The sequence below is a fragment of the Elgaria multicarinata genome, chromosome 6 (assembly GCF_023053635.1).
Source record: "Elgaria multicarinata webbii isolate HBS135686 ecotype San Diego chromosome 6, rElgMul1.1.pri, whole genome shotgun sequence".
Lineage (NCBI taxonomy): Eukaryota > Metazoa > Chordata > Lepidosauria > Squamata > Anguidae > Elgaria > Elgaria multicarinata.
The window spans coordinates 45,214,252-45,238,895 of NC_086176.1; the positions used below are offsets into that span (position 1 = coordinate 45,214,252).

Below are 24,644 nucleotides of genomic sequence, written 5' to 3' on the forward strand. Positions count from 1 at the left end.
ACAATAGCAACAACTAAAAGGTCCCTCAACCCTGCTAAATTAAGCTGCTGAAAGAAGAATGTTGGGTGTGTGTGTGTGGAGGAACCAGAATGGATTTTTGTGTGAAGGGACGTGTGAGTTTGTTTCTGATACTTGTAACTAAAGATACTTGTTTTCAAACTTAAATTTGTCTGTTGCCACTGTGAATCTCAGTGGAGGTGGCAGTGGTTGAACCGGGTGACATATTTTTTCAGTGTGGCCGTAGCAAAAGTGCTGCCCACTCAGGGGAGGTCAAAAGGGACCCCTCGACTTCCCAAAGTTGCCTGCCCTGATCTAAACCATATTAGAAGTGATCTAAACCACTGTAGGCCCACGCTAATATCTGTCACTTTTTTGTGTTGTGCAAATGTTGTGCAATCGCATACTGACATAAATCATGCAAGCAGCAACGTGTTTCTTTTTATTTTTTATTTTTTTAATTATTTGGACAACTTATATACATATGTACAAAAACACCTACGCCTACTTTTTTCTCTTTTTTTTTTACAATTTCATGTGATTTACAAAACAGGACAGCAAAATAACTTAGAAAGAATACGAATACTGTACAAAAATAAAATGGATTAAACTTGTAAAGGTTGGTATTTTACAGTGTTACAGATTTGTTAATCTGTAGTAAAACAGCATTTGAAGAGTATGTCCAATCTGGTGCATACTGGGCTAGGTCCATCAGCAACAGAAAAGAGACCTGTATAGAAGTCATCAAAATTGTTCACAAAAGATGTTATATAACTATAGATTAAAGCCATGGCTTCCCTAGGGAGGTCTTTCTGAACTGAGGAGAGGAGCCGCCTTCATATCAGCACTCTTAAGAATTTCCAGAGTAATGTGGCAAATATGTTCGCAGAGAACTTGGTTTTTCTTTCTTCTCAACACCTGCAACAGTCTCTTCCTAAACTCCCTTTTGTTAAAGAGATTACAATTGCTTTTACTGCATTCTGAAGTTTGCACATGAAATTCACTGTTTGCTTTTACACCAAAAGAGACAAACTTGTTCTATTTTGTTTTGTTTTATTCATTAGTGGTTAATAAACTTTGGGTAGCTTCTGATGTTACTTTTGGAAGACTCCTAAGAAGCGTGACTTACACCTCAATGCTAATCATATTTATTTGGAAGTAAGTCCCACTTATTCCAATGAAACCTGCTTTCAAGTTCAAAGTGTTGAGAATTACGGCCAAAGAAACAGCCTTCTGCTTCTGAGAGTAGACCCATGACCCTCCTGGAAGCTTGGCCTACACACATCTTTTCTGGGGCACAGGCATGTAAGTTACCTTTCCCACAACATGTTTTCACAAATACTTGGGCTTACATACACATTTGTCAGCCATCATGGGCTTGGACATCCTTGCCATTGCTTGTCTGCTGCAGAGCAGCAGGGCAAGGGAATGGATTTGCAGGGGAGAAACAGCAGGAATACATGTCCACTGATTTTTCCTCAGTTCCACCCCAGCCGTTTCCCTCTATTTGACTTGGCTTGAGGAAAAGGGAGGCAGCTGGGAGGAGAGGGAGAAAGTAGTGGAGAGGAGACGGGTTAAGCACCACCCCATCATTTCTGCCCTGCAAATCATCCTCCCCAACCCTGAATCACTTTCACAGTAGAGAAGTGGCATCCAAGATCCCCAGTGCTGTGTTTTCCACCAAACAGGCCCTTTAAGACCTGGTTATGTACCCCCACATCTACTAAATGCACTGCAGGAAGCAGTTCAGTCTCAATCTGTGACCCAAAGACTGGTGCACATGATGACCCCGCTGAAAACCTTACAGTGGAGGCTATTTGTCCTCCATCACACACCAGTAGAGTCATGTTGGCTGCTGGTAGCGAATAGGTTGTCTGACATGTTTAATGTTAGCAAAACCAGAGATTTTGCTTGTCACAGCTCAGCAGACATCAGTGAAGACATTTGTAGTGGCATGCAACTACTTTCAGCTTCAAGTCAGACAACCTACTCATCCCAAACTGGTGGCCATGCTAAAAACAAATGCCATCGCTATAAGCGAGGTAGTCATGTGCACCTCAGTACAGTGACAATTACGAGCATTACAAATTTGAATGTTAAGTGGTTGCTGTTTTCTGGAATAATTTTTGTAGATGGAAGATCTATTAGGAGAATGAACCTAAACATAAGTTTATACATTCCATGGTAGGCTTTGCACATAAGAATGCATTTTTAAGAACGAGAGGAACAAGTCACATTTTTGTTTTGAAATCTGTTCTGCCTACAAGCTGTGTGTAAATATATTTTAGGGCACAGCAAAGTATTATTCTGAGCTGTTTGGCTGGTGTGATTAAGGCAAAGCCATTCCCATGATCTGCTGTGCGCAAGGAAGAAATGTCACCTGTACCAACTTGTAATGTTGGACTTTCCAACCCAAGGGATCAGACGATAACTTCCAGGTGGGCTGGAGGTGACCATACTGTGTGAGATCAATCCACACCCATCAAGAAACTAGGCTAGTGCCTTAACCACACTGCCACCACACCTCAGTTTCTCATGTGCCTATGTGACTTGATTATTTGTCAAGGACGTGTCATTCATGTGCCTGTGGCTTGCCTTGTAGTAAAGGTGACATAACAGCATCCAGCATCCAGGTTCTATTTAGCTAATACTGCACTTGTCCTACATCGGAGCAACAGCATAGTTCTAGCGACTGTTGTATTAGTAGGACTCACACTAGAGCTTAGGCTCTTAAGAATTGGTCTCATGTAGAAGGGGAGGACGTTGGAACAATACCATTTTGTGAGTTGCTGGCCTACCACACGGTCCTCACCCTAATCAAACAAGGCAGCATTAACGGTGCTGGTAAAGCAGAATACTTTTTACACTAGAGCGATAGAAACAGCCAGGCTACCAATTTTTATAAGGAAGAACAAACGTCCCTACGATTTATTTTGGACACCAGAAATTAATTTTGGTTTATCATAAAACAAACGTTTCAAAAAGCTGAAACGGAGGTAGAAAGTGTGCTTGGTTTCCTGACATGTCTTCACTGAAGAAAACTCATCCCTTTTTGCTTTTGAAATGCCATAGATTGTTCGTTGCCCCTAACACCTTTATTTAGAAGCCATTCTCTTCGCATAGACAGATTTTATAATGAACCACACAGGTAAAAATGCTAGATGCATACTGAGTTCTAGTGCTGGAAGCCACGGACGATTGTAGAATACTCTACTCTCTGAGATGTTGTTTTATTTTATTTTTCTAGGAAGCTAGCTTTTTATCAGGTGAAACAAGAAGATACTGTCATTGCAGGTGTACTTTACAAGAGTTGTATGTACAGATTCTTTACAAAGATGGGTCAAATTGATCCTGATATAATCCCACTGGCTGCAATGCGATTACCTCAGGGATAAATTTAGCCCTCGATAGGACAGTTGCACCTCTCCTTCCTTCATGCGAAGGAGGAGTAAAGAACACAGAAGGAGAAGTAGGAGGAGAATGTTTCTGGAGGGGAAAAGTCTGTAAACATAATTCTCCACCATTACAAGAGATGGGGGAGGGAAAGTCCATGATTACAACCTTTGTAAGGTTCATGCTTTTAACATTAACAAAGATGACTGGTTGGCTAGATGCGAGAGGTTTTCCCCCCATGATGTCTTTGCTCCTGCTTTAAAGAGCAAACCTTAGCATTTAAACAGATGAAATATTGCCATTATCATTAAATGTATCAAGCCCAACACACAAGGTAAGATTGCAAAGTACATAGTGACAAGGCTAACGTCATAAGATTATTATTTTTACCTCCCTCGTAGTATGTTTTAATTACCTCATTGTTGTTGTTGTTGTTTCTTCCCATACTCTGTACAACAGCTGCAATTTATGAAAAGGTAGAAGTCTCTTGAAAAGTAGTTTTAAAAAATGAGTTGTAGTTGTCTCCATTCACACAGAGAATGTTTTGTAAGGGGGTGGGATGGAGGGGTGGGGGAAAGAGGTCTGTTCTCTCCATAAATGCACGTGGTTCCTATTGGCTGACACAGGAATCTGGCACGGGGATGAAGAGAATGCACCATTGAGAGAGGGGTGTGGGTGGGTGGGTGGGTGGGGGGAAGAGAGAGAGTCATAAGGAAAAAAACCTTTACAAAAGTGGTAGCTTATAAAGATGGTAGCTGCTGTTCTGCATTCATTCCAACGAAACACAGCAGAATAAAGCACTGTTAGTGGTATTTATATAGTACAGTACGGTATACGGTTTCTCGGATGAAAGTCTAGGAACAGCTGAAAGAGGAAAAATATTACGGCCGTCTACTTCTGCCACATTCTTTAGGGTGGAGTCTGTCGCTGTTTCCCCCCCTAATGGCAAGTGAATAGCCGAGCTACAGAGAGGTGATACCAGCTTATTTCTTGTTTTCCTTTTTACTTAATAATTGGTTTGCGTGGATGTTTTTCACTGGAAAAAAGAGCAGCTTATATTCAAAAGTGTAGCTCATAAAAAAAAGAAGAAGACCTGGTTATACAGAACAGGTCTTCTTCGATACAAATTTCAGCTTCTTTTTGTTGTTTTTTTGTTTGTTTTTGTTTTGTATATCAACCAGCTAATACGAACAACAGATGTAATGGTTTTTTTTCCTTAACAGTCTTGAACAGGATGGAACACTGAGAAAGAGAAGTGAGCCTTCTTCTAAACATGTGCTATGGAGTTCTCTTTTGCTTTGAGAAATACTTCAGTGAGTTGGAAAGTGGTTTTACTAAACGTTTTTGTTGTGTTTTTGTTGTTGGTTTTTCTTTTTAAATACAAGCAGCATCACATTAGTCAACAAACATGTCCATGACACAGCAATCACAAAGAGCTTGGAATCACTACTGCGGTGTCACAGGTCACACCACCCAGTCGGACATATATACACCAGTGTCAATTCTTTAAACTATATATAAAAAAGTTGCATTATTTCTGCTGATCCCCTCCCCACTCCCACCCGGCAGCCACTGATTTAAGACTGTTGTTGGTAGCATAGCAGGGTGGACGGGACACAATGTTAATCTTTAACTTCCAGCTACATGTGCTTTCAAAATGCAAGTAGGGGAATATGACTGTACAGTGGCGGACGTATTTGTGCTGATCAGTTATGCCTTTTTCAACCCTGGCCATCTCCCACCCCGCCCCAGTTGCAGTCTGTCATTCAAAAGGAGGCGGAGCTGGCCTTTTTAGATCGCTTGATCATGCTGGGGTGGAACTCAGTATGGCGGCGCGCATGCTTTGTCAGGTGGTCGCTCCTCATGAACCGCTTCTCGCAAAGTGGACATCGAAACTGCTTCTCCCCAGTGTGGGTTCGGTAGTGCCGCGTTAGCTCGTCGGAGCGGGAGAACTTTTTAAGGCAATCTGGCCATGTGCAAGGGAATGGTCGCTCACCTGTAAGGAGGTAATAAAGAACGAGAGGGTTAACGGGAGCAGATACATGATAGCCAAGGCAGGCTGTTTGCAGTCGACGGATTAGAAGGTCAAAAGATACACTGAAATATTTCAGGACAGGTCACATTTTGAGGAAGGTAACAGGGATTTCATTCACAGTAACATGGACAACTCACAAATTATTTCACAATTGAGGGTTCAAATTCTTAATTGTGGGAATTATAAAGTCAGCCTAATTAAGTCTCCAGGGAACATACAGCAGCCCGGTATGTTAACTGCCCTGTCTGATACTCACACCCTTTTGTCTAAATTCCAAACAAGAATTAGTAACCTGTGTTTAGTCCTTTTGCCCCTGCTTATATGCTATATAACATGTCTTTTCTGTATATTGTATTTTAGCATTGGCCACTGATGAAGACCTTGTGTTGAAATGTGTTTGGCCTTTTTGCTTCATGTTGTGCCTGTTAGGTATTTGTTCTTGTGCAATATGAGGTTGCACTTTCAAAGAAACACTATTGTTAACCTTTATTTTATTATTGTACATTAAACATTATTGTTCATATATATATATATATATATATATATATATATATATATATATATATATAAATTTTTGTTTAGTATCAAATTCTTATAGACCATAGCAATCGTAACAATGGAACTTCCATCCAGTTCAGAGACATGGAACCACCACAAAATTGTCCAATAGGCAAATAGCTCAATTCTGGCAATACATTGCAAACACAGCTCTCTGGAATCATCATACAGAGAAGTTTCGCAATCCTGCTATCTAAAATACTGAGCAGTTGAATGTATCTGATATTAAAGGCATGAGTTCTACCACTGGTCTAGGGCCTGTTTCGTCTGTATTCAGATCCATAGCTTTTGATCTTTAGAGAATGAATTGATGATACTAATTAATGCTTTCAGCCTTAACAGTGGGCAACATAGAAAGTTCCAATATTAAGATATCAAAAGTGATAGCTTCGAATACAGTTAGCACCTTTTAACCTGGGAAATTATAGATGAAATTATGCCAGTGCGGCATAAAGAGTAGGACATCAAGGACTTTACAGCTCATGAATATTTTGTGTGTTGTTGTTGTTGTTGTTACTACTACTACTAAACACAGAGATAGAAAGCCAGTAATTCATGCCTAAGGTCATGCTAGCCCCTCATTATCCTTCGCAGCAATTTTGATTTGGAGCGTGGGCATTGGAAACAAAACAACTCGATCCAACGTAAAACAACTTATTAGGATTTTATCTGTTTTTTGCTGACTCTATAGCCACTTTCTCCACTCAAATGCATATTTTTAAAAGCCAAGGCAGGTCTGATTCAAGCTTGGTCAGTAACGCAAAACGTGGACACAGACCTTTATAAAAAAGTATGGACAAATTCAGTCTGTTATAACTCCTCAAAGATGAGGTATGTTAATATTGCTAGAACATAAGTTGTCAAAGATTTTTATAGTACTGTTAGCACCATTGCATGATCTTTCACGCCCCAAGTCGGAAACATGTTCAGCATTTCAAAAGTCTGCGCACTCTAGCAAAATGGTGAGATTGGTTCTTACATTCAAAGACCACACAAATTACATAGTTGATACCAGTTCATGCCACTGACTTCAAAACGCAGGCCACTATCTAACACAGTGTTATGGGCTACTTCTGTCATACTCATAGAGTTGGAAGGGGCCATTTAGGCCATCGACTCCGACCCCTGCTCAGTGCAGGAGTCCAATTTAAAGCACCCCTTACCACCTCCCTGGGCACTTGGTTCCATTGTCTGACTGCTCTGACTGTTAGGAAGTTATCTCTAATGTTCCACTGGAATCTGACTTCCTGTAATGTAGTTACAGGAAGGCAGTTTATTTAAGTCTGTATGCACGGCTATGTGGCCAGTGTTAGCTCTAAGGTTGCAAATCAATGCACAACTACCTGGCAGTCAACCCCATTTAATATAGGTGGTCTTACTTTGGAATAAACTCACCCAAATTTGGTCCATAAAGTAAGTATGGTAAAGAGTGTGCAACAGATGAATCACAGAAAGACTCCTATCATAACGGATTGCTTAGGACACATGGATAATTTCTTGAACCTCATGCCTGTGGCAGCTATCAGGAAAGATAACCTTTTAAATCCTTCCATGCCCTAGTGAGAGCCAGTGTGGTGTAGCGGCTAAAAGGTTGGACTGGGAGTTGGGAAATCTGGGTTCTAGTCCCCACTGCCATGGAAACTGTGCATATTTATTGTTTTATACTGTATGCTTTTATCTGTACGCCGCTCTGAGATCTTAATGATATAGGGCGGGATATAAATGTTTTAAATAAATAAATAAATAAATAATAAACCCACTGGGTGACTTTGGGCCACTCACACACTCTCAGCCCAACCCACCTCACAGGGTTGTTGTTGTGAGGATAAAATGGAGAGGAGGATTATTATGTATGCCACCCTGGGTTCCTTGGTGGAAAAAAGGCGGGAAATAAATGCAATAATAAATAAATAAATAAAAATTGACGTGCACACCCAAACAGTTCTATTTCCCTCTATCACTGCCAAAGAGAAATGTTTTTTGTTGTAAAACTCAGACATAGGATGGAATGTTGGTCAGAACATCATTTACTGTAAGGTCCTTGGATTATTTCACTTGGACAGTTAACATGCGGTATGAGCCAAGTATTGTGAACAAGGACAGCTCAGTTTTCTGTGACTCATCTCTACAAACCTGTGGCAGTTTTCCTACCCTCTCCTCTTTCATGTGCTCAAGCAGCTTGTAAGATGTGATTAATTATTTTTGTATGTATGAGTCTGCTAAATCTCTCTCAGTTGGCATCTTAATAGAGTCAACCATAGCTGTAGGAATAATAAGAAGAAAGGATCCATATTCCAAATAAATGGAGAAAAATAAATCTGCTCTACTACTCTGGCTGATTTGATTAAGAAAATTGGACTCCTTTCCTCCCACCTTCTCACCAGTCACCTTTGCTGCATCAATGAGGACTAATGTGATTGCTTGTCAAAAACACCATCTCAAAACAAAATGCATATAACTAATGACGAAGCCATTTACCCTGAGCAAACAACCATTAGGAATGGCTTTTACTCCTACAGACTGCTCTCAGAGAGACTAACCTCCACATTACGGATCTGTGAGGATGACATAACCTGCCAGGTATTCATACCCACTCGCTGCTTCCAATCCTTTCAAACTCAACAGAGACAACAATGTCCTGGTCCCATGTGGGCAGCACACAGAACTTATCCAAAGAGACTGTGCGTTCTTAGTGCCTGAAATGTCCAAACTCTGTCGCAAAGCAAGATGAGTGTCGATTTGTATCATGCAATTTCTTCTTCTTCTCTCGGTATACATTTCTATGAAAATAAAACTATGCACATATGTACATGTGCTGATATTTGTCTGAAATTGGTGTTTGAGCATATGTAGAGCTTTGGTCAGAAGGCTTGCAGGGTGGCTGATAGAAAACGTAAGGAAAACTTGCAGCCATTTGCCGTTCCATGTGCCTTTCCAGAGCCTCTTCGGTACGGCAATGTATGTACAGAGCTTCAGCACATATGGGCTTCCCAAGTCAATTTGAAGGAAGAGGCAGCTCTGCACATGTTTAAATGGATGTCTGTGTGGAGCTCCATGAAGTAAATAGAAGCCCTGGCAAGTGGGGGCGGGGGACATCAATGTGCACATCAGAGCCCTGTATCCACAAGGGAACCCTGGATTCAGATGATTGAATGTTCTCAAATATAGCTCCAGAACCCTATGAGCTGGAAGCTTATTTTCCTAAAAATAAACCACAAAATGAAGGCTATGGCTATTAGGTATCTAAATATTTCACCAGACGTCATGCTTTAAGAGAAGTCCCAAGTTTGCAGAATGCTGCCAGACATATCAGTATGAGTGCATATTGATGCTTTTACTCCCACTCAGAGGTGTCTTGTTAATGAAGGAAACAAAGATATGGATACCAATTCTTGACAATGGTGGCAACAAGCAACTCTGGATACAATCGCAGTAATATTCTCATTTAAACTTACATTAAGAAATGCATTGAGTTCGGCTGGTGGAAGACTTCTCCACACACCCACACCCTTGACACAGCAGTCCCTCCAAACCCCTGAGAGCGCTACATAAAGTCAGGGGACCTTGCTGAATGGGGTGAGCTGTGGGGCAGGCAGAAGGGGGATTTCTCCCCTCAACTGGGCGGAAGCACCTGCGGTGAGTGGAGCCCTTCCGCCAACAGAAGGCAAATCCTGGATCCAACCTGTTTGATGCTTTTTGGTGGTGGCATAACTAATTCCAACATGAAACATAAAAAAGGATATAGTGCCTATTTATGATGGATAGTGGTCAGAAAACAGCAGCAATTTTGCCATACAAGGCTATGCACCAATCCAGGTCCAGCCAGTCAAGCCTTGCTGTCTGGGCTTTCCATATGCTAACTTTGGATGGTGGTGACTAGGAATGTATGGCCTGCCAAAGGTTGTTGGACACCAACACCCATCAGTCCCAGCCAGGCTGGTAAGAGATGATGGGAGTTATTGGCCATCAACATCTGGAGGGCCACAGTTTCCCCACCTCTGCATTAAAGAAAGTGAACCAAGTGGTGATCCTTGTCATGCTGGGACTTCAGAGCCTTTTCTACTCAGCCAGAATCTTGAAAAGCAAATAAAAGCCTGCAAAAATAAGGCTGAACTCCACTAAAGCAGCCTTTCCCCACCTGGTACACCAAAGATTCCCCTTGCCATGCTGGCTGGGAGTTGTAGTCCAACTCCAGGCACCAGGCTGGGGAAGCAACAGACTACTGAAGCCAGAGATCTACAAGCACCAGCGCCAGCCCAAGACCTTCAGAAGCTGAACCAGCCAGTAGCTGAAACTTGCTTCAACACAGATGATGGGACCGCATCTTTCACCACACCTGAGGTTAGCTGAGGGTTTGCAGGACAAGCTGCCTGGAACACATAGCTCTGTCTCCCAACAGAGGGGAATCGCCAGCAGGCTGCCGCTGCTGCGCCTTTCATGCCACCCAGCATCTGCTGTCTCAGGCAGCAGCCACCTCTGCCTGCCTAAGAGCAGGGCCGGCCCCTGACACGCAGAATTAAACAATAATGGAAAGGCTCAGTCTGGGCTCACAGTACTAATCGTGTATTTACCAAAATACATTTTGGCAATATTCATAATGTTCTGTTCATGGAATTTGTATTTAAATTGGTACATATTTTGGGGTGGGGGGTTAAATACCATCTGACCTGTTATTAGCAATCTGGCTATTGCACATATCTGTTGCATTCTGGACATTTGTGGAAACAACTCTTAGATTGTGAAGGTCCAGGAACAGATGCCTAACACACTCTAAGTAGTGCCCTCTGGAAATGTACTTTATGCAATTATTTCTGCACTAGTAGGTCATCACTGACCTGGACATTTGCATTATATGAACATGGGGGATGTGTGAATAGATTAATGTCGCTGAGGGGTAGGGGAGACCAGAATTAGTATTAGTGGTCATTAATACATTTAGCAATGGTGGTTTTCATAGGAAGTGGTAGAAGGATTATACTAGTAACACAAATCTGAGAAATGGAATAGTGGAGTAGAGGTAACATACTTTGTGTAACATCTTAAGATACTTGTAACAGATTCACAGAGATGCCCAGTACCAAAAACAAAGCCTTTATTAAACACACACACATAATTACATGAGCCAGGTCCAAAAAGCAGTGAAAAAACAAACAAAACAAATGATACTATCGTGTACAGACTATATTATAGTTACTCTAAGGACTTAGGAGATACATTTTTGGAAGTGAATTTTCTGATGCTTGGCAAGAGAGGAAAGCCATGATACAAGCAACAACAAAACAGATGATGTGACCCAGTCACATCTCTTACCATTCTGCACCTGAGTGTATTTCTACAGAGATAGTGAATGGGAAAATCCATGCAGTTGTGTTGTGAGGTGGTAAGAATGCTAGTTCCCTGTGCTGTTCATCTGTTTTCATTCAATTCCCATACAACTCCTCATACAGACGTCTCTTTGAGACATCAGGTTGAACAGATTCTCCTCAACTCTGTCTACAACCAGTTTTGAAAAAGGAAGTTTATCTAGATGCCTTCAGGAATGTAGTGTTCTGTCAAAGTGTTCCTTACATGCTCTACTGCTGATTAAAAGCAAGATTTTCTATTTCTTTCCAATGAGATTTCCCAAATATTCGGCCAATTGAGCCAACCTCCACTTCCCAGTGTGACAGGCACTCAGGAACACACCTTCTCTTCCCAAGTTTTCTGAGTGTAATCTTGGTTTCTGAAATGAGGAACAGAGGCAGTTAACGGAATTATTAATAGCACTCGCTGAGAATCTAATAAAAGGTCACAACTAGTGTTCACCTTATTTTAGAGTCCTCTTGGGCATAGAAGAGCTTGGTAAAACAAGGTTCCAGGTGCACTGACAGTTCAGCTTTTGCAGAGGGAAAACAGATCCCACATGGAAGCAGAAAAAGAATGCAGAAGAAAGATACTGGGCTAAGAAGAGCTCTGTATTTCCTGGGAAATCAAACACTTTTGACTGAGGACTCTAGAAAAGACAGAGGAAAACAAAAACAAAGCTACCGAATTATACTTCTGAATGGAAACTAAACACATTGAAATCCTAGAGCAAAGTATAAAAGTTCCTCAGGGGCAAGGTAAAATGAGCAATACTCAAAACGTGATTGTTTGCTCTGATTGAGCATTGCTGTGGCTAAAAACTTATTGAGATTGCTCCAGAGGACTGAGGTAAATGATTAGCTAAGAGGATCAGCTGTTCCTCTTATATCTTACTATTCTGCACTTGCTGGCTGGCACAGAATCTACCTACTTGGTAATGGTTTTAATTACGCTGGAGGCTGGTACATTAAAATAGGGTGGCACAATCAAGTATCACCATAATTGAAGGGCTAGTAGCCATTGATACCTTATTCTCCTTGAATTTGTCCAACCCCCTGACAAAGCTGTCCAGCTTGGTGGCCATCACTACCTCTTGTGTATGTGAATTCCTTAGATCTATAGTGAATTAAATGACCCAATATCCTAATTTTCTTATAAACATAATTTCAAAGTGATCAATGCAAAAGTTAAGATAAAAGATAGATGGATGAAGACCTCCAACTGGAGGTTACAGTGGAACCTCACTCTGTTCAGGGTGCCACCCATCCAGCCATACGAGGGATACTGTGAAGTCTACAGGGCTCAAGTGGGTCTATTAACTCCATGCTTTCCCCCCTCCCCCCAGCCCACTTTTCTTTGCTTATGACATTCCCTGGCTCCTGGAGGCCACTGGGATATTGGATGGTGGAGGGGTGGGGAGATTGACCACTTTGTTTATAAAAATGTTTTGTTCTTGGGATTCACCAAGCATGTTAATACTCGTTTCTAAAGTAGCCTCATTTTAGTCCCATTCATGTCAGCATTCAATCACCCATGTTAAGTATTAGAAGGAATATCAATGACATTTTAAAAGCATCTAATTTTCTATATTAAAGTTTCAATCAGCAGTGAAGTTAAATAGTAAAATCTTTCTCTAGAATGAAAGTCTCAACAGTTAACAGGTTTCTGAAGGTTAGGCCTCTGTGAGTAATCACTGGAGAGGAAATTCTATAGAACTAGAACAACTTCTAAAAAAAGGCCCTACTTCTAGTCCCAGCACTATCATTGAAGGATAGGGTCTCCCTAGTCAATCTTAACTGACAGGAATGTGGTAATAGGGCGAGGACCAGGAGATATACAAGGCAGTATCAGTGGATGGTGAGAGCACAGGATAGGGAAACATGCCTCTTGTACCCATACTCCAGAAAAAAAACACCCTCAAGCCATACCCAAATCAAAACACTTTAGCCTTAATCCCAGCCCTGGTCCAGGGACAGATCCATAGGGATAACATGTGCACATTCTAAGTATGTATCAATGTCTACAAGTCATGATGGCTATATGCCAGCTTCAGAGACAGCATGCCCCCGAATAAGAGAATTATTCCTCACTGGGGAATAAGAGCAAGGGCTGCTTGTGGTCTACATCTGATTGGCCACTGTGGGAGGCAGGATGCTGGACTAGATAGGCCTTTGGTGGCCACTTGTGAATTGCCAAAAAAGCAGACATGCATCACCAAAAAAGAGGGCAAAAGAGGACACAGATAAGCATGTAGTGGGCATGTGCTAATTTATATGTACAGATGCAAATTTTGACATAATTATTAGAGTTTAAATAGAAATGCAATACATCTCATGATGGTGTGGAAGACTGTGACCAGGTGATCTGTGTTCCTGCCTGTTCAGTAGGCTGTCCAGCTGCCAACTATGGAAAGGCAATAGCTCATACAATTCTTTATCTTCAAACCAGAATTAGACAGGGCAGCCCTTCAAAGAGAGGATGTCTTCAAACAGAGGACAGTCCTCCAGCAGCCCCAAGAATAGAGATGTGTCCTCTATAATAATAATAATAATAATAATAATAATAATAATAATAATAATAATAATAATAATAAAGAACACACGGCCACCTTAACTGTTCCAGCAAGACTGTTTTTATGTTTACCCACTAGAGTTTCCCTTTTAAGAGGGCCTCTTATACATTCTCCAAGTTCAAAAAACTCTTTGAGAATTAAACATGGGGTGGGCAGCCGGACACGCACCATTTTGTTTTTGAAATGTGCCTAAAATCCCTTTTTTAAAATTTGGAGGAATCTAAAGAGCAATTTCTGGGTGCATGATGGCATCTCCCCCTGGGGTCAGTGGGTGGACAAATCGGATACAATTCAGGAACATGTGTACATCTCCACATATACCCTGTATCCCTTCTTCATGCTGCAGTCTTAATGTTAGGCTTTATTAGGAAAAGGGCTGAAAATAAATGACATAAAATAAGATAGCTGACTGGGAAAATACATGATAAATGAGTTTCAAAATTATGTGTGGTATGAAGAAAAGAGAAAGGATTCACTAGAGAGAGAATACGAACACAGAACTCAGGTTCACCCAATGGCATTGACGGGCAGTAGGCTCCTTATCAAAGCAGATAATCAACTTACAGGGTTGGATCCAGATTTAGCCATGTTTACACTAGACCAATTTAAATAAACTAGACTTCATTTAGTTATGACTAACCTGTTCCATTGATTTCAACTTTCAATGGATCTACCCTAAACATGCCTAAGCCTGGATCCAGCCCAAGGAATTCACTATATAGAGGGTGTGGTGATGGACACCACTTTAGATGGCTCAGAAAAAGGTTAGACACATTCAGATGAGGTAGATGTCTATCATGATAGGTAAATGGGACCTCCATATTCAGGGGCACTAGATTTTGGTGGCAAACATAGGGTTGCCTTTGGGCCATAATGTGGGCTTCCTGGGGATCATCTTGCTGGCTGCTGTTGTAAATAAACAGTGCATTAGAAGGACTCTTGAGCCCTATTCAGGTGTTCTATATCTGTAGAAAGTTTATGTGTGAGGAGAGGAAGCACTCTAGCCCCAGCCCACTCCTCACAGTTTTCTGTCACCCTCTACTTATGGAGGGTGACTTTCTGAAGAGGAGAGCTTCCTGTCTGAAGCGTCTTCGCGCTATTGAGAACGCTGGAAAAGACGTGTTTTGGATTGCGTGGAGAACATCCACAGATACAGGAGGCTTTCTACTCTTCAGAAAGTTGCTCTCCAAGAATAGAAGGTGACAGAAACATGTGAGAAGGAGATGTCCCTACTATGAGACAGAGTGAGGAAGCTGCTTCAGGCAGTACAGTCTGAAAAACAAGACAGGGAAAATGGGGCTTTCTTAGAAAGTTTGTGTCCACTCCATAAATAAAGGGATGCAGGGGGGGTGGGGGAGGAAACAAATAACGTTCCCACAAACCCCAGCTTGAAAATCCAATCCACATGAACAATAAAAACAAAACATCTAAAATACCTTGCATTCCTCTTTGTCTCCAAAGGCGTCTGGAATTTGTGTCATTCCTGCTTTTTTCCAAGAGTGTTTAGCATTCCACGTTCTTGTGTTGACCAGCCACACATCTGCTCTCTTGCATTTCCACGAGGCTATTTAGTTCTCATCATCGCCTCTTGATGCCAGTCTGTTCCAGCTGTGAACATCTCAGAATTGTCCAGAAGTCATTAAGTGTCTATGGATGGGTGAGCGTTACTAAGAATGTGCTCTGACCAGGTTTTCTTCTTTGTCCCAGAGTGGTTGCTGTTATTTCAAGACTTTTGGTACAGGCCCTACTGCTCTTTCATTTTGCTTCTGGCTCTGATTATTCCAAACAAATCATTACTGGTTGGTTATCGGGGTCTGAACAACCCACTTCCCGAGAGCTCCACTGTCACTGAATCCAGATATTTACAAGCATCTGGATACTTTATGGCCAGCTGGCAGCAGGCTTAAAAAGCATCTTTTCCCTTCATATACGTGTTGTTTTTTGTTTTGTTTTTAAAATCAGCTTGCTAGAAAACATACAGCTGCAGCAAAGACACTGATGCAGGCAAGAAAGAAAATGTATTCAGACTTAAGATATATGAATTTCCTTTCCTGTAGGTATTGTATCTCCTAAATTAAATAACATTGATGGTAAGGAGAGGCCACTGTGTGTAGGCAATGACAGATGCACTTTTAAAACAGTGCTTAGGACACAAAACTTTAGCTTGATGGTTTTTTTGCACCAGGATCTCTGTGCTAATGTGGAAGTACAGTTGGCAGGGGCAGCAACTTCGTTGGTCTCACTTGGAAGGAACAAAGGTAATTTGAACTGTTACATGGTATAGTAGTTTTCTGTGGACAAGGACACTAGTGAAGTAGCAAGAATGGAGTCAAGAGCCCCAGTGCAGAGAAGGTGCATGGACAAAATATCTATCTGTCCAGACTGGGTATTTTTTGTTGCTGCATCTTGTAATCTATGCAAGGAGCTTGGAATTCCCCCTATTAAAATGCTTGGTTAAGCATACTGCAGGCTGCTTTCCAGGGTTTCGAACTTTCTTTTCCCTTTGTTTTGATGAGTTGCAGAATTTAGAAAGTTGGGTCCATGTTTCTTTTCTTTCTGAAAGGGAAAGGAACAGGGCCAGAATCCATTGCTAGATGGAATGAATGTGTTGCAAATTGCTGTCCTGGGTCTGAAAGAGCAGGAAGACACAGGCTGGGGCCAAACATTCTTAAGTAGTAACAGTTTACATATTGGAAGGCAGAGCCAAAGATTCTCATCGGGCTTTTTTCAAGCAAGTGGAAAATAGAAAGTCCAGGTATTGAAACATTAACTTCATTTCCATAACTGTTCTATATGAGAATATTATACTGTGCCACCAGGATGAGATGCTGCATGTATATGCTTTTCGTAAGAAGCACACAAATACATACAGTTAGAATGTAGAACATGAAGCAATCAATCATTAACGCTGGCATTTTCAGAATATCCATTCCTGGCAACTAAACACTTATTGCTCACTGCTTCCTTTTTCAACATGCATTTTCCGACTAAGCTTGGAATCTGTTAGTTCTCTACTTCAAGTGAAGAAGAAATGAACAGCAGAAGACAATAGCAGTGAGTAGTTTTAGTGAAACTGGTCCATTGTGCCCAATCTTGCCATTTCATAAGGTGTTATACATACAGGCTTGGATCCAAGGATGACCATCCAACAATGGAATAGATACCACGGGTAGAATGAATTCCCCCTCCCCCTGCAGCCCCCTGCCCCCAAATCTGCACTGGAGAGAAGGGGACCCTCTGGAGTAAGGAGACCCTCTGGAGCAGATTTGGGGTGTGTGTCCTATTATGCAAGAGAAAGTCCATTTGAATGACATTGGATGTAGCCCATAATTATAAACATCAAATATAGAGCATACGTCACCAACAAATGCATTAAGAATATTAATAAGAGGAGTCTTGCAAAGGGAAATCCTTACTGTCATAACAGATTACCTCAAGAAGCCATTGTGTTCACAAATTAGCATCCATGATCCATTCATTCACACATTGTATTCTTCCCTGTGTGTGAACAATAGGTGAAGGTTGGGACTTCTGATATGGAAAACACAACACAAAGCAGGAACCCTCCCTCAGGCATGCAATAAATTGTGAACCTGTAAGGAAACTCCCATCCTGTCTCACACATGATAACTACAACACTTTGATGTTAATTACCATGATGGATTTACTACTAAAAATGTAAGCTATGTGGTATAACTCAGAAATCCACATGGAGAACTCAAGAGACAAACAGGTATCATCTAAATCAGTGGTCTTCAACTAGTGGGTCATGACCCAAAAGTGGGTCATACGATCAGTCCAGACGGGTTGCGGCAAAGCTGTTGCTGCCATGTGGGGCAATTGTCAAAGTTGGTCCCATGTTGCAGGTTGGGAGTCTTGAGTATGGACCAGTTGAAGACCACTGGTTTAAATGGTGACCTGGTTTTTTTCTTTGTTGGTTATGCCTCCTGTGGTCTACTTCATCTTTTGTGGTCTACTTCATCTCACATCCTCATGCTCATCTTCCATACCTCGATAAAGGTTTTCAGCATGATTAAGGCTATGCTGGATTACTGGTGAGGTGGTGGTGAGGAAAACGAACAGTAGTTGCCCCTGTCTACTTGCTTATTGGCTCTCTGCCTGTCAAGCAAGCAATAGCAGGGGTAAAAAAGATGATAAGGAACAATAGCAGCAGGTGACAATGATGCTCAGAAGGTAGACTTGTGAAGGGAGTCTACCCACTAAGGGTGTCTTTCCCAAGGACCCTCAAAAACCTGAAGCTGCCACTTTCTGTACAGCTCCATGTATGAACTATTTGAGCAGATCAGGCTGCCCATGCACCTGTAATTTTAGTTAGAATGAATCAAAGCTCATTGAAAAACATTTCCTTTAAAGGGGAGAATGAGTAGGAGGCTGAACACAGGTGCCAAGAGCTGAAATCCTGTCATTGCTCCTCAGAATAAAATTTGAGAGCATGCGATAAGCATTAAAAATGTAAGACGAGGGAGTAGCTAAGGGGTGAACGTGCATCTTTTTTACACTGAAGCCATGAAAGACTGCATAGCAAATCAGACTCATGATGGCCTGGAAAGCAAGTTCAGATGAAGAAAGGACCTTTTATTTTAGACATACCTGGAAGTTTGGAAATAAGAAAAGAGGAAATGGGCTTGGGGTGGGGGTGGGGAATGTGAAGCAAGCAAGCACTGAGATAACTACAATATCTGATGGGGGAAGGCTACAGTCAGGAAATACCACAGTATAGCTGTGGAATGCACAGCCCATGCAATGAGAATCATGGGTTTGTAATCTGGCACACAAGCTGTACACACTAATGAAGTCTTCCCCCAAACTAGATGCGCTGAACCACAACTCACAGCACTCATGGCCAGCATGGCCAAGTATGTAAAGTTCAATCATCTTAGGGGGCAATCCTATGCATGTTTAGACAGGGGAAAAAAATCTACAACTCCCAGCATTCCCCAGCCAGCATAGCTAGCTGGGGAATGCTGGTTTCTGGCTAAATATGCATAGAATTTCACCCTTATGTATAAAGATACAGCCATCTTACATCTTGAGCTACAAAATCAGGCTATACAGGGCTAGCTTCTGTTTCTCATTTATACCATTTTGTTGTACGTAACATTAATTCTGGTTCATACTAGAGAGGTGGGGATTTATCAGCCAAGGGAATAGCTTGGTATTTCAGGTGTTATTTAACACTGCAAGCTCTAATCAAGTAATAAAGCTACTTGTATAAGTAACACAGATTATGAAGGAACTGCAAAGTAAAATAGAGAGTATAATGTATTAATTTCCCGTAAGAGGAATCTACCAGTTGCTAAAAGACAAGTGTTGCTAATACTATGCTAACCATCTCTAGAACGTCTTGTGGACCTTAGAAACTAAGGGTTAGATTCAGGATTAGCCTTTAACAAGATGAAGGAGCCTTCCACAACAGGAAGGACTTTGCTTGCAGAAGGACCCTCCACTACCACAGTTCACTGCATTCAGCCGAGTCTCCTGACTCTCTATGTAGCATTTTCATAGGGAGGGTCTGCTGTGGGAAGGAGGAGGTGGGGAAATGTACTTCCACTACTGCAGTTGATCCAGTTTAAATTAGGATCCAACCTTAACACCTTTATTCTGGCAGAAGCTTTCATGGACTATAACCCACATCATCAGATGCATGAAATATTATTGAAAGTTACTGTATATATACACCTGAAACCTTTGATAACACTGAATGCACCCGATATTTATAAATTTATTTATTATTAACATTTATGTGCCGCCTTATCTGCTAAAAGGCCACCAATGAAGGATAAAGTGGACTATAGACCACAAAAACTCCTGCCATAATAAATGTTTTCATCTTTTAAGGTGCCACCAGACTCTTTGTTGTTAAGTCCATCCTATGCATTGAACTAACTTCTCAGTGGAAGGAGTCCTGAGCTCACAAATCATTTGAAGTCAAATGCAAGCGAGCTTATATACAAACACAGTAGATCAATTAATAATGCAAGTACTTTACATTACTAACTTTCAGAAGGGCCTTAGTCAATAGTTCTTAGAGCACTGAACAGGTGTCATTATTAGTAGAATATAAACCAGTGGCAGAAAGAGGGAGGATGCCATGGTAATTTTTGATATTGTAGCTCTTCAGGCTAACTCCAAACTGCATCATGTTGCTTCCTTTCCATTTTGTATGGTCCCACTGATTCTTTATCCCTGAGGGGGCAAATACAGTGGGATTTCCCCCCATTTAAATTATAAATTGGTTGTTAGTTCTTACATAGTAAAAATAAATGTATTTCTATTCCTTTAAGAACTGTTCTCCCTAGTACCTGTCCAGATCTTACTTTTGTTGCTAAAAAGAAACAAATCCAATTACTAACTCTCATAAAGCTTTGGCACATAATGGGCAGAAATCTAGTGGGACATTCTCAACGACTAACTTCTCTGTCTTCACAAATTACTTGGTATTGCTGCTGTATTAAGAAAACTGTCTAGCATACGCTTTTCCTTCCTATGTTCTGTGGTTTAACCACATGAATCACTGCTGGGTGACACATGGCACTCCTTTTCCTGTGCATCTTCCGTTCTGCATTGCGTATGATGCCAGTTCTGTGAGCAGGAAAGCAGTACTAGGGCTTATTCCCAGGTTTCCTCCCATAGTCGTCAGAAGTAGGCCAGAAAGGCACTTCAGTGGGAGTTCAGCCAGAATCCAGATTTTGCCACTCCCTCCTGGAGGAGGAGGGAATTTAGTACTCAGATGTTTACAGCAGTACCATCTTGTATCGGTTCCTACAGTGAAGACCTCCTCTTCTTCCTGGCAATTTTTTTTGGGTTGGGGGATTCACCTACAAGAAAAGTGCTAAAACTGAACAATGCGGACTTCCCTTCTGCCTTGTTCTTCCCCCATTAGGCCAGCTTCCATGTGGGATGGTATGCAGATCGTAGGCATCATATAGTGTTTCCTTGCACCCCCTCCCCCAACAAAAGCTTAAATCCTAAAAGCATGGCAACCGTTTATGGAAATCTGAATCACTAGAGCATTACTAGGTTAACATTATGTCAAACTGCTATGTAACTCACATGGGCTAGATCAGGACATGAAAAATCCTGTTTTGTGGATAATTTGTGCTATGGATGAACATTCAACATTTACTTTCACCAGCTCTCCTGTCCCATTTTTAAGTAAGAGGAAATGCAGCACTTATGGGAAAATCCATATTTGCAGAATAAGGCATGAAAGCCTATTTACCCAATGCCGTATGTACTGAGATGGTAGTCAAAATTCTCATCACATTATGTCCGCTCTAAACAGGCCACCCCTAGAGTAGTAGGAAGCTTACAACCATCTTATGGATTGGTTTTGACAGATACTGCCAAGCCAAGTACCAGATGAACATAGACTACACCCATCTCTAAGACTATGCAAAATTACAGAAACATGGGAATTGTATCATACCAATAAGTGTCAAGAAGTCATACGAAGGTAGCAGTGCGTGTGTACCATCATTGCCAGGATATATAAATATGCAGCCCTATGTGTCATCGCTTACTAGCCCTCTCATGTGTGATTGTAGACGCTGCCAACACACCCACATATAGCAAATGATTACAATGTATATTGTTGGAAAAAGTGTGTTCACCAATCATTGGTCTTCCACAAAAACTCTCCTTAAATGTGCCCATGTGAAAGCAATCTGCTTTTATCTTTAAATGCATTCAACCAACAGCTAAGAATGCACATCCAGTTGACTGCAATGAAGTACCAGCTGTTCTCTGTAGCAGAGAATCTGATCTTTTAGAGTGGGTTGGGATTTACACCAGGAACAAACTGAAGATACACTCAACATTGGCTGCTAAACCTAAAAACTAAAGGCACTTAGAAAATGTATAATAATTCAAATGGTTCAACTGAAGACGGCTGCCATAATACCGAGGCCTACCTGAAGACAGAAAGTCTTTGTAAAAGGATAGGTGTTTCCATATTAAGCACCTGCAACTGTATCCTATTGACAGGTACATGTTCAATATAAATAAATGGGGAAGTCTCCAAAGCCAGGAATTTCACTGTCTTTTGCCTTCCCTGACATTTTACTTCCCAAACTAATTTCACATTCCAATACATTTAGACATGATGAGCGCCCACGCGCCTCTTCACGAGAATTCGGAAAAGACGTCATCAAGCCACGACACCCGCCAAAACCTGGCCACGCCCAGTGAGTTTATATGGAACCAAGATATGCCATCAGGGCTAAACCAAACACAACTCTAAAATCCTACTACAGGAAGCAGCTGGAAAAAAATGAAGTTAAGTCCCCATTCACTGGTGTGTGTGGGTGTGTTTTAAATCCAAATATGCAATGTTAACTACGCAATGTTACATAAAATCTAGAGGAACATCTTTGGACAGATATCAAAACGCCTTGGCAAGAGGCACTGTAAAATGATACAAATAGATGGAAATCCCTAAAACCTCTGTGCAGAAAAATCATCTTAAGCATCAACACAGGTTCCCCCCCACCCCCCCACCCCCGCACCCAGCCTGCCGCCTCAAGCATTCCTTATAGCCTCAAATAAGCATTTTTGGACTAAACAGCTCCTCTGCTGGTCTGATCTTCTCAGTGTAAGCACACCTCAGTGATATACAGAAGCAGGAGCGGGGCGGGGGAAACACAAGATTCAGTAGCATGACAAGCCAGTGAAACACCCTCTACTCTCCCCATCCACCCACAGCCTTGACGTGCCGTTTGCATTAACACTCTGTACCCAAATGTAACCAGCCTTCTCTAGAGAATCACACTTAGAAGTGTCGAAGGAGAACACTCGGATATAGAAGCTGACCAGGGAAGCAGTGAAGGACTAAAATAATCACAGCATCTTTAAGAAGAGTTCAAATGAGGACAGCCGACATACTTGGGGGGGGGGGGGAGCAAGCAGCAGCAGCAGCGAGAACAGCGCACTGCTTGCCTTGATATCACTGAAGCATTCCTGTAAACAGGTTGGGCTCTCTGGCAAGCTGTGCTTCTCTCGGAGCTGCAAGGTCCCCGCCTGCTCGACCGAGTCAACTCCCAAGCGCACCTCCCACCCAGACCCCCACCCACCCCTAACCCCGATCGGTAATAGAGAGACCACAGCTAACCTGTATGCACTCTGTAATGGGCTTTTAGATGGGAGGATTTGCCATAGACTTTGCCACATCCACTGTAGGGGCACTTATGTCTTTTTTCGGTGGCCAGCTTCCCTTTGGGAGGCACTCCGCTGCGCAGGAGGGAGGAGAGGGGGTCGGGCACACCGCCAGCATCCTGCCCCTCCACCGGGCTGTGGGAAGGGCTCGACCCAGATTCGGTGGTCACGTCGCTGTCTGATCCGGCGTCCTCATCAGGGCTCTCCACGCTGTCACTGCAGATGGACGGGGTCGGGAGGGGTCTGTATTTGTTCAGGTCCAACAAGCTTTTGGCAATGGTCACCAAAGTGCAATAATCCTTCCAGGCGTCCCGGGGATCGTTCATTTCCTTGGTCACGACAGCAGCTGCTTCCTCCTCTTCTTCCTCAGGCATCTTCAGCAGCTCGGCTTCCCGGGTCACGTCTTGCTGTGCCACGGAGCGGTTGGAAATGGACACCAAGCACTGGGCAGCCACAAAGTCCATGTAAGCCACTGCTGACATCCTGCGGGCGATGATCAGCCACCCTTCCCACCGAGGGGGCAATAAATTAAAAGGGAGGGAGAGACTAGAACCCAATTGCAAAAAGCTAACAATTCAAAACCACTTCCTTGCTGCTCGCCTGCTTGCCTGTCGTCGCCGCCCTCTCCCTCTCGGCTGCCTGGGTGGGTAGGTGGGCGGGTGGGTGTTGCAATCACCAGGCTGCTCGCTGTGTTGCCTTCCGGCTGCAGATCTGGGGTGGAGAGGTGGGGTGGGGTGCCTCAGCAGCCGGGCACAGGGAACCCCTTCTGCGGCTCGGCGTCTTACATAACCACGACCATCCGTGACCCCGCCGACAAGGGAGGAACGCCGCTCAGCCTACCTTTTGACCTCAGTCCCCGCCGTTGCTCGCGCCCCCTTCCCAGCGACGCCGGCCAACTCCAGCTCGTGTGAGCGGCGGCGCGCGTGTCATGCACTCCCGAGCACGCCGGCGGAGAGGGGTTGGGATCTTCTAAGGCGGTCTTCGGGAGAAAACAGTGTCACAAGTGGTGGTTTCAAGTAATTCAAGTAGCACCAGGGGGTGTTTTCCCCTCTTCGTCGTCTTCGCCTCCTCCCCACCCCTTTCCAGGGGAAAGAAGATACGAAAGGAGCGCGGCGGCAGGAGTCCAGCAGTTCGCGCCGCCCAGCCCAGCCCAGCCCAGCCCAGCGCCGCCGCGTTGGCTTCTTCCTCCGGCCGGTTCGGCGAGCCTTCCCAGCGCCTTCTCCGCGCCCTCGTCAGAAGGCGCGGGGCTGAAACATCAGCCCGAGCGTGAGGTCTGGAAGCGGCGGCGGCGGCAGCAGCAGGAGCAGCGGCGGCGGCACAGACTTTGGCTGGTTGCGCTGCTGCCCACTGCCTGACTCACTCCCCGCTCGCCTACGGCTCCTCGCTGTTCCGGCACAGTCTTGCTCAGGACCAATTTCACAGAAGCCCATCACGCAAAAGGTTCCTCCGACGAGCCCCCCCAACCCACCCCAACACCACCAATTGGTCAACCGGGAGAGTGATTCAACTCTGTTTACCTTCTCCCCCTTCCACTCAGAAGGGCCCTTTTTGCAGGGGAGGTGTGTCTACAGA

General features: G+C 43.0%; 1 protein-coding gene across 4 annotated transcripts; it reads right to left on the reverse strand.

Annotated features, from left to right (window-relative positions):
* Nucleotides 1–4,527: 4,527 nt before the first annotated feature.
* Nucleotides 4,528–24,644, reverse strand: KLF9 (KLF transcription factor 9). 4 transcript variants are annotated; one of them, XR_010025590.1, is made up of 4 exons: nucleotides 23,029–24,644; nucleotides 15,335–16,454; nucleotides 11,789–11,975; nucleotides 11,059–11,705 (listed from the first exon to the last, which is right to left on the reverse strand). XR_010025590.1 is itself a non-coding variant. In XM_063129326.1 (2 exons), exons 1-2 carry the CDS (start codon nucleotides 23,552–23,554, stop codon nucleotides 5,157–5,159), a joined length of 756 nt encoding a protein of 251 aa, XP_062985396.1. In that variant the 5' UTR covers nucleotides 23,555–24,643; the 3' UTR covers nucleotides 4,528–5,156. The 4 variants fall into 4 exon arrangements, 1 of the variants encoding a protein (XP_062985396.1); XR_010025591.1 differs by lacking the exon at nucleotides 11,789–11,975; XR_010025592.1 differs by lacking the exons at nucleotides 11,059–11,705; nucleotides 11,789–11,975 and adding an exon at nucleotides 11,982–13,859.

Excerpts from the sequence above, each read along its gene's own strand:
- KLF9 (XM_063129326.1), bottom strand. The coding sequence starts at position 23,554 with ATGTCAGCAGTGGCTTACATGGACTTTGTGGCTGCCCAGTGCTTGGTG. Across the intron at positions 5,387-23,028 it reads CCATTACAGAGTGCATACAG|GTGAGCGACCATTCCCTTGC; the intron begins GTTAGCTGTGGT and ends ACCTCCTTACAG.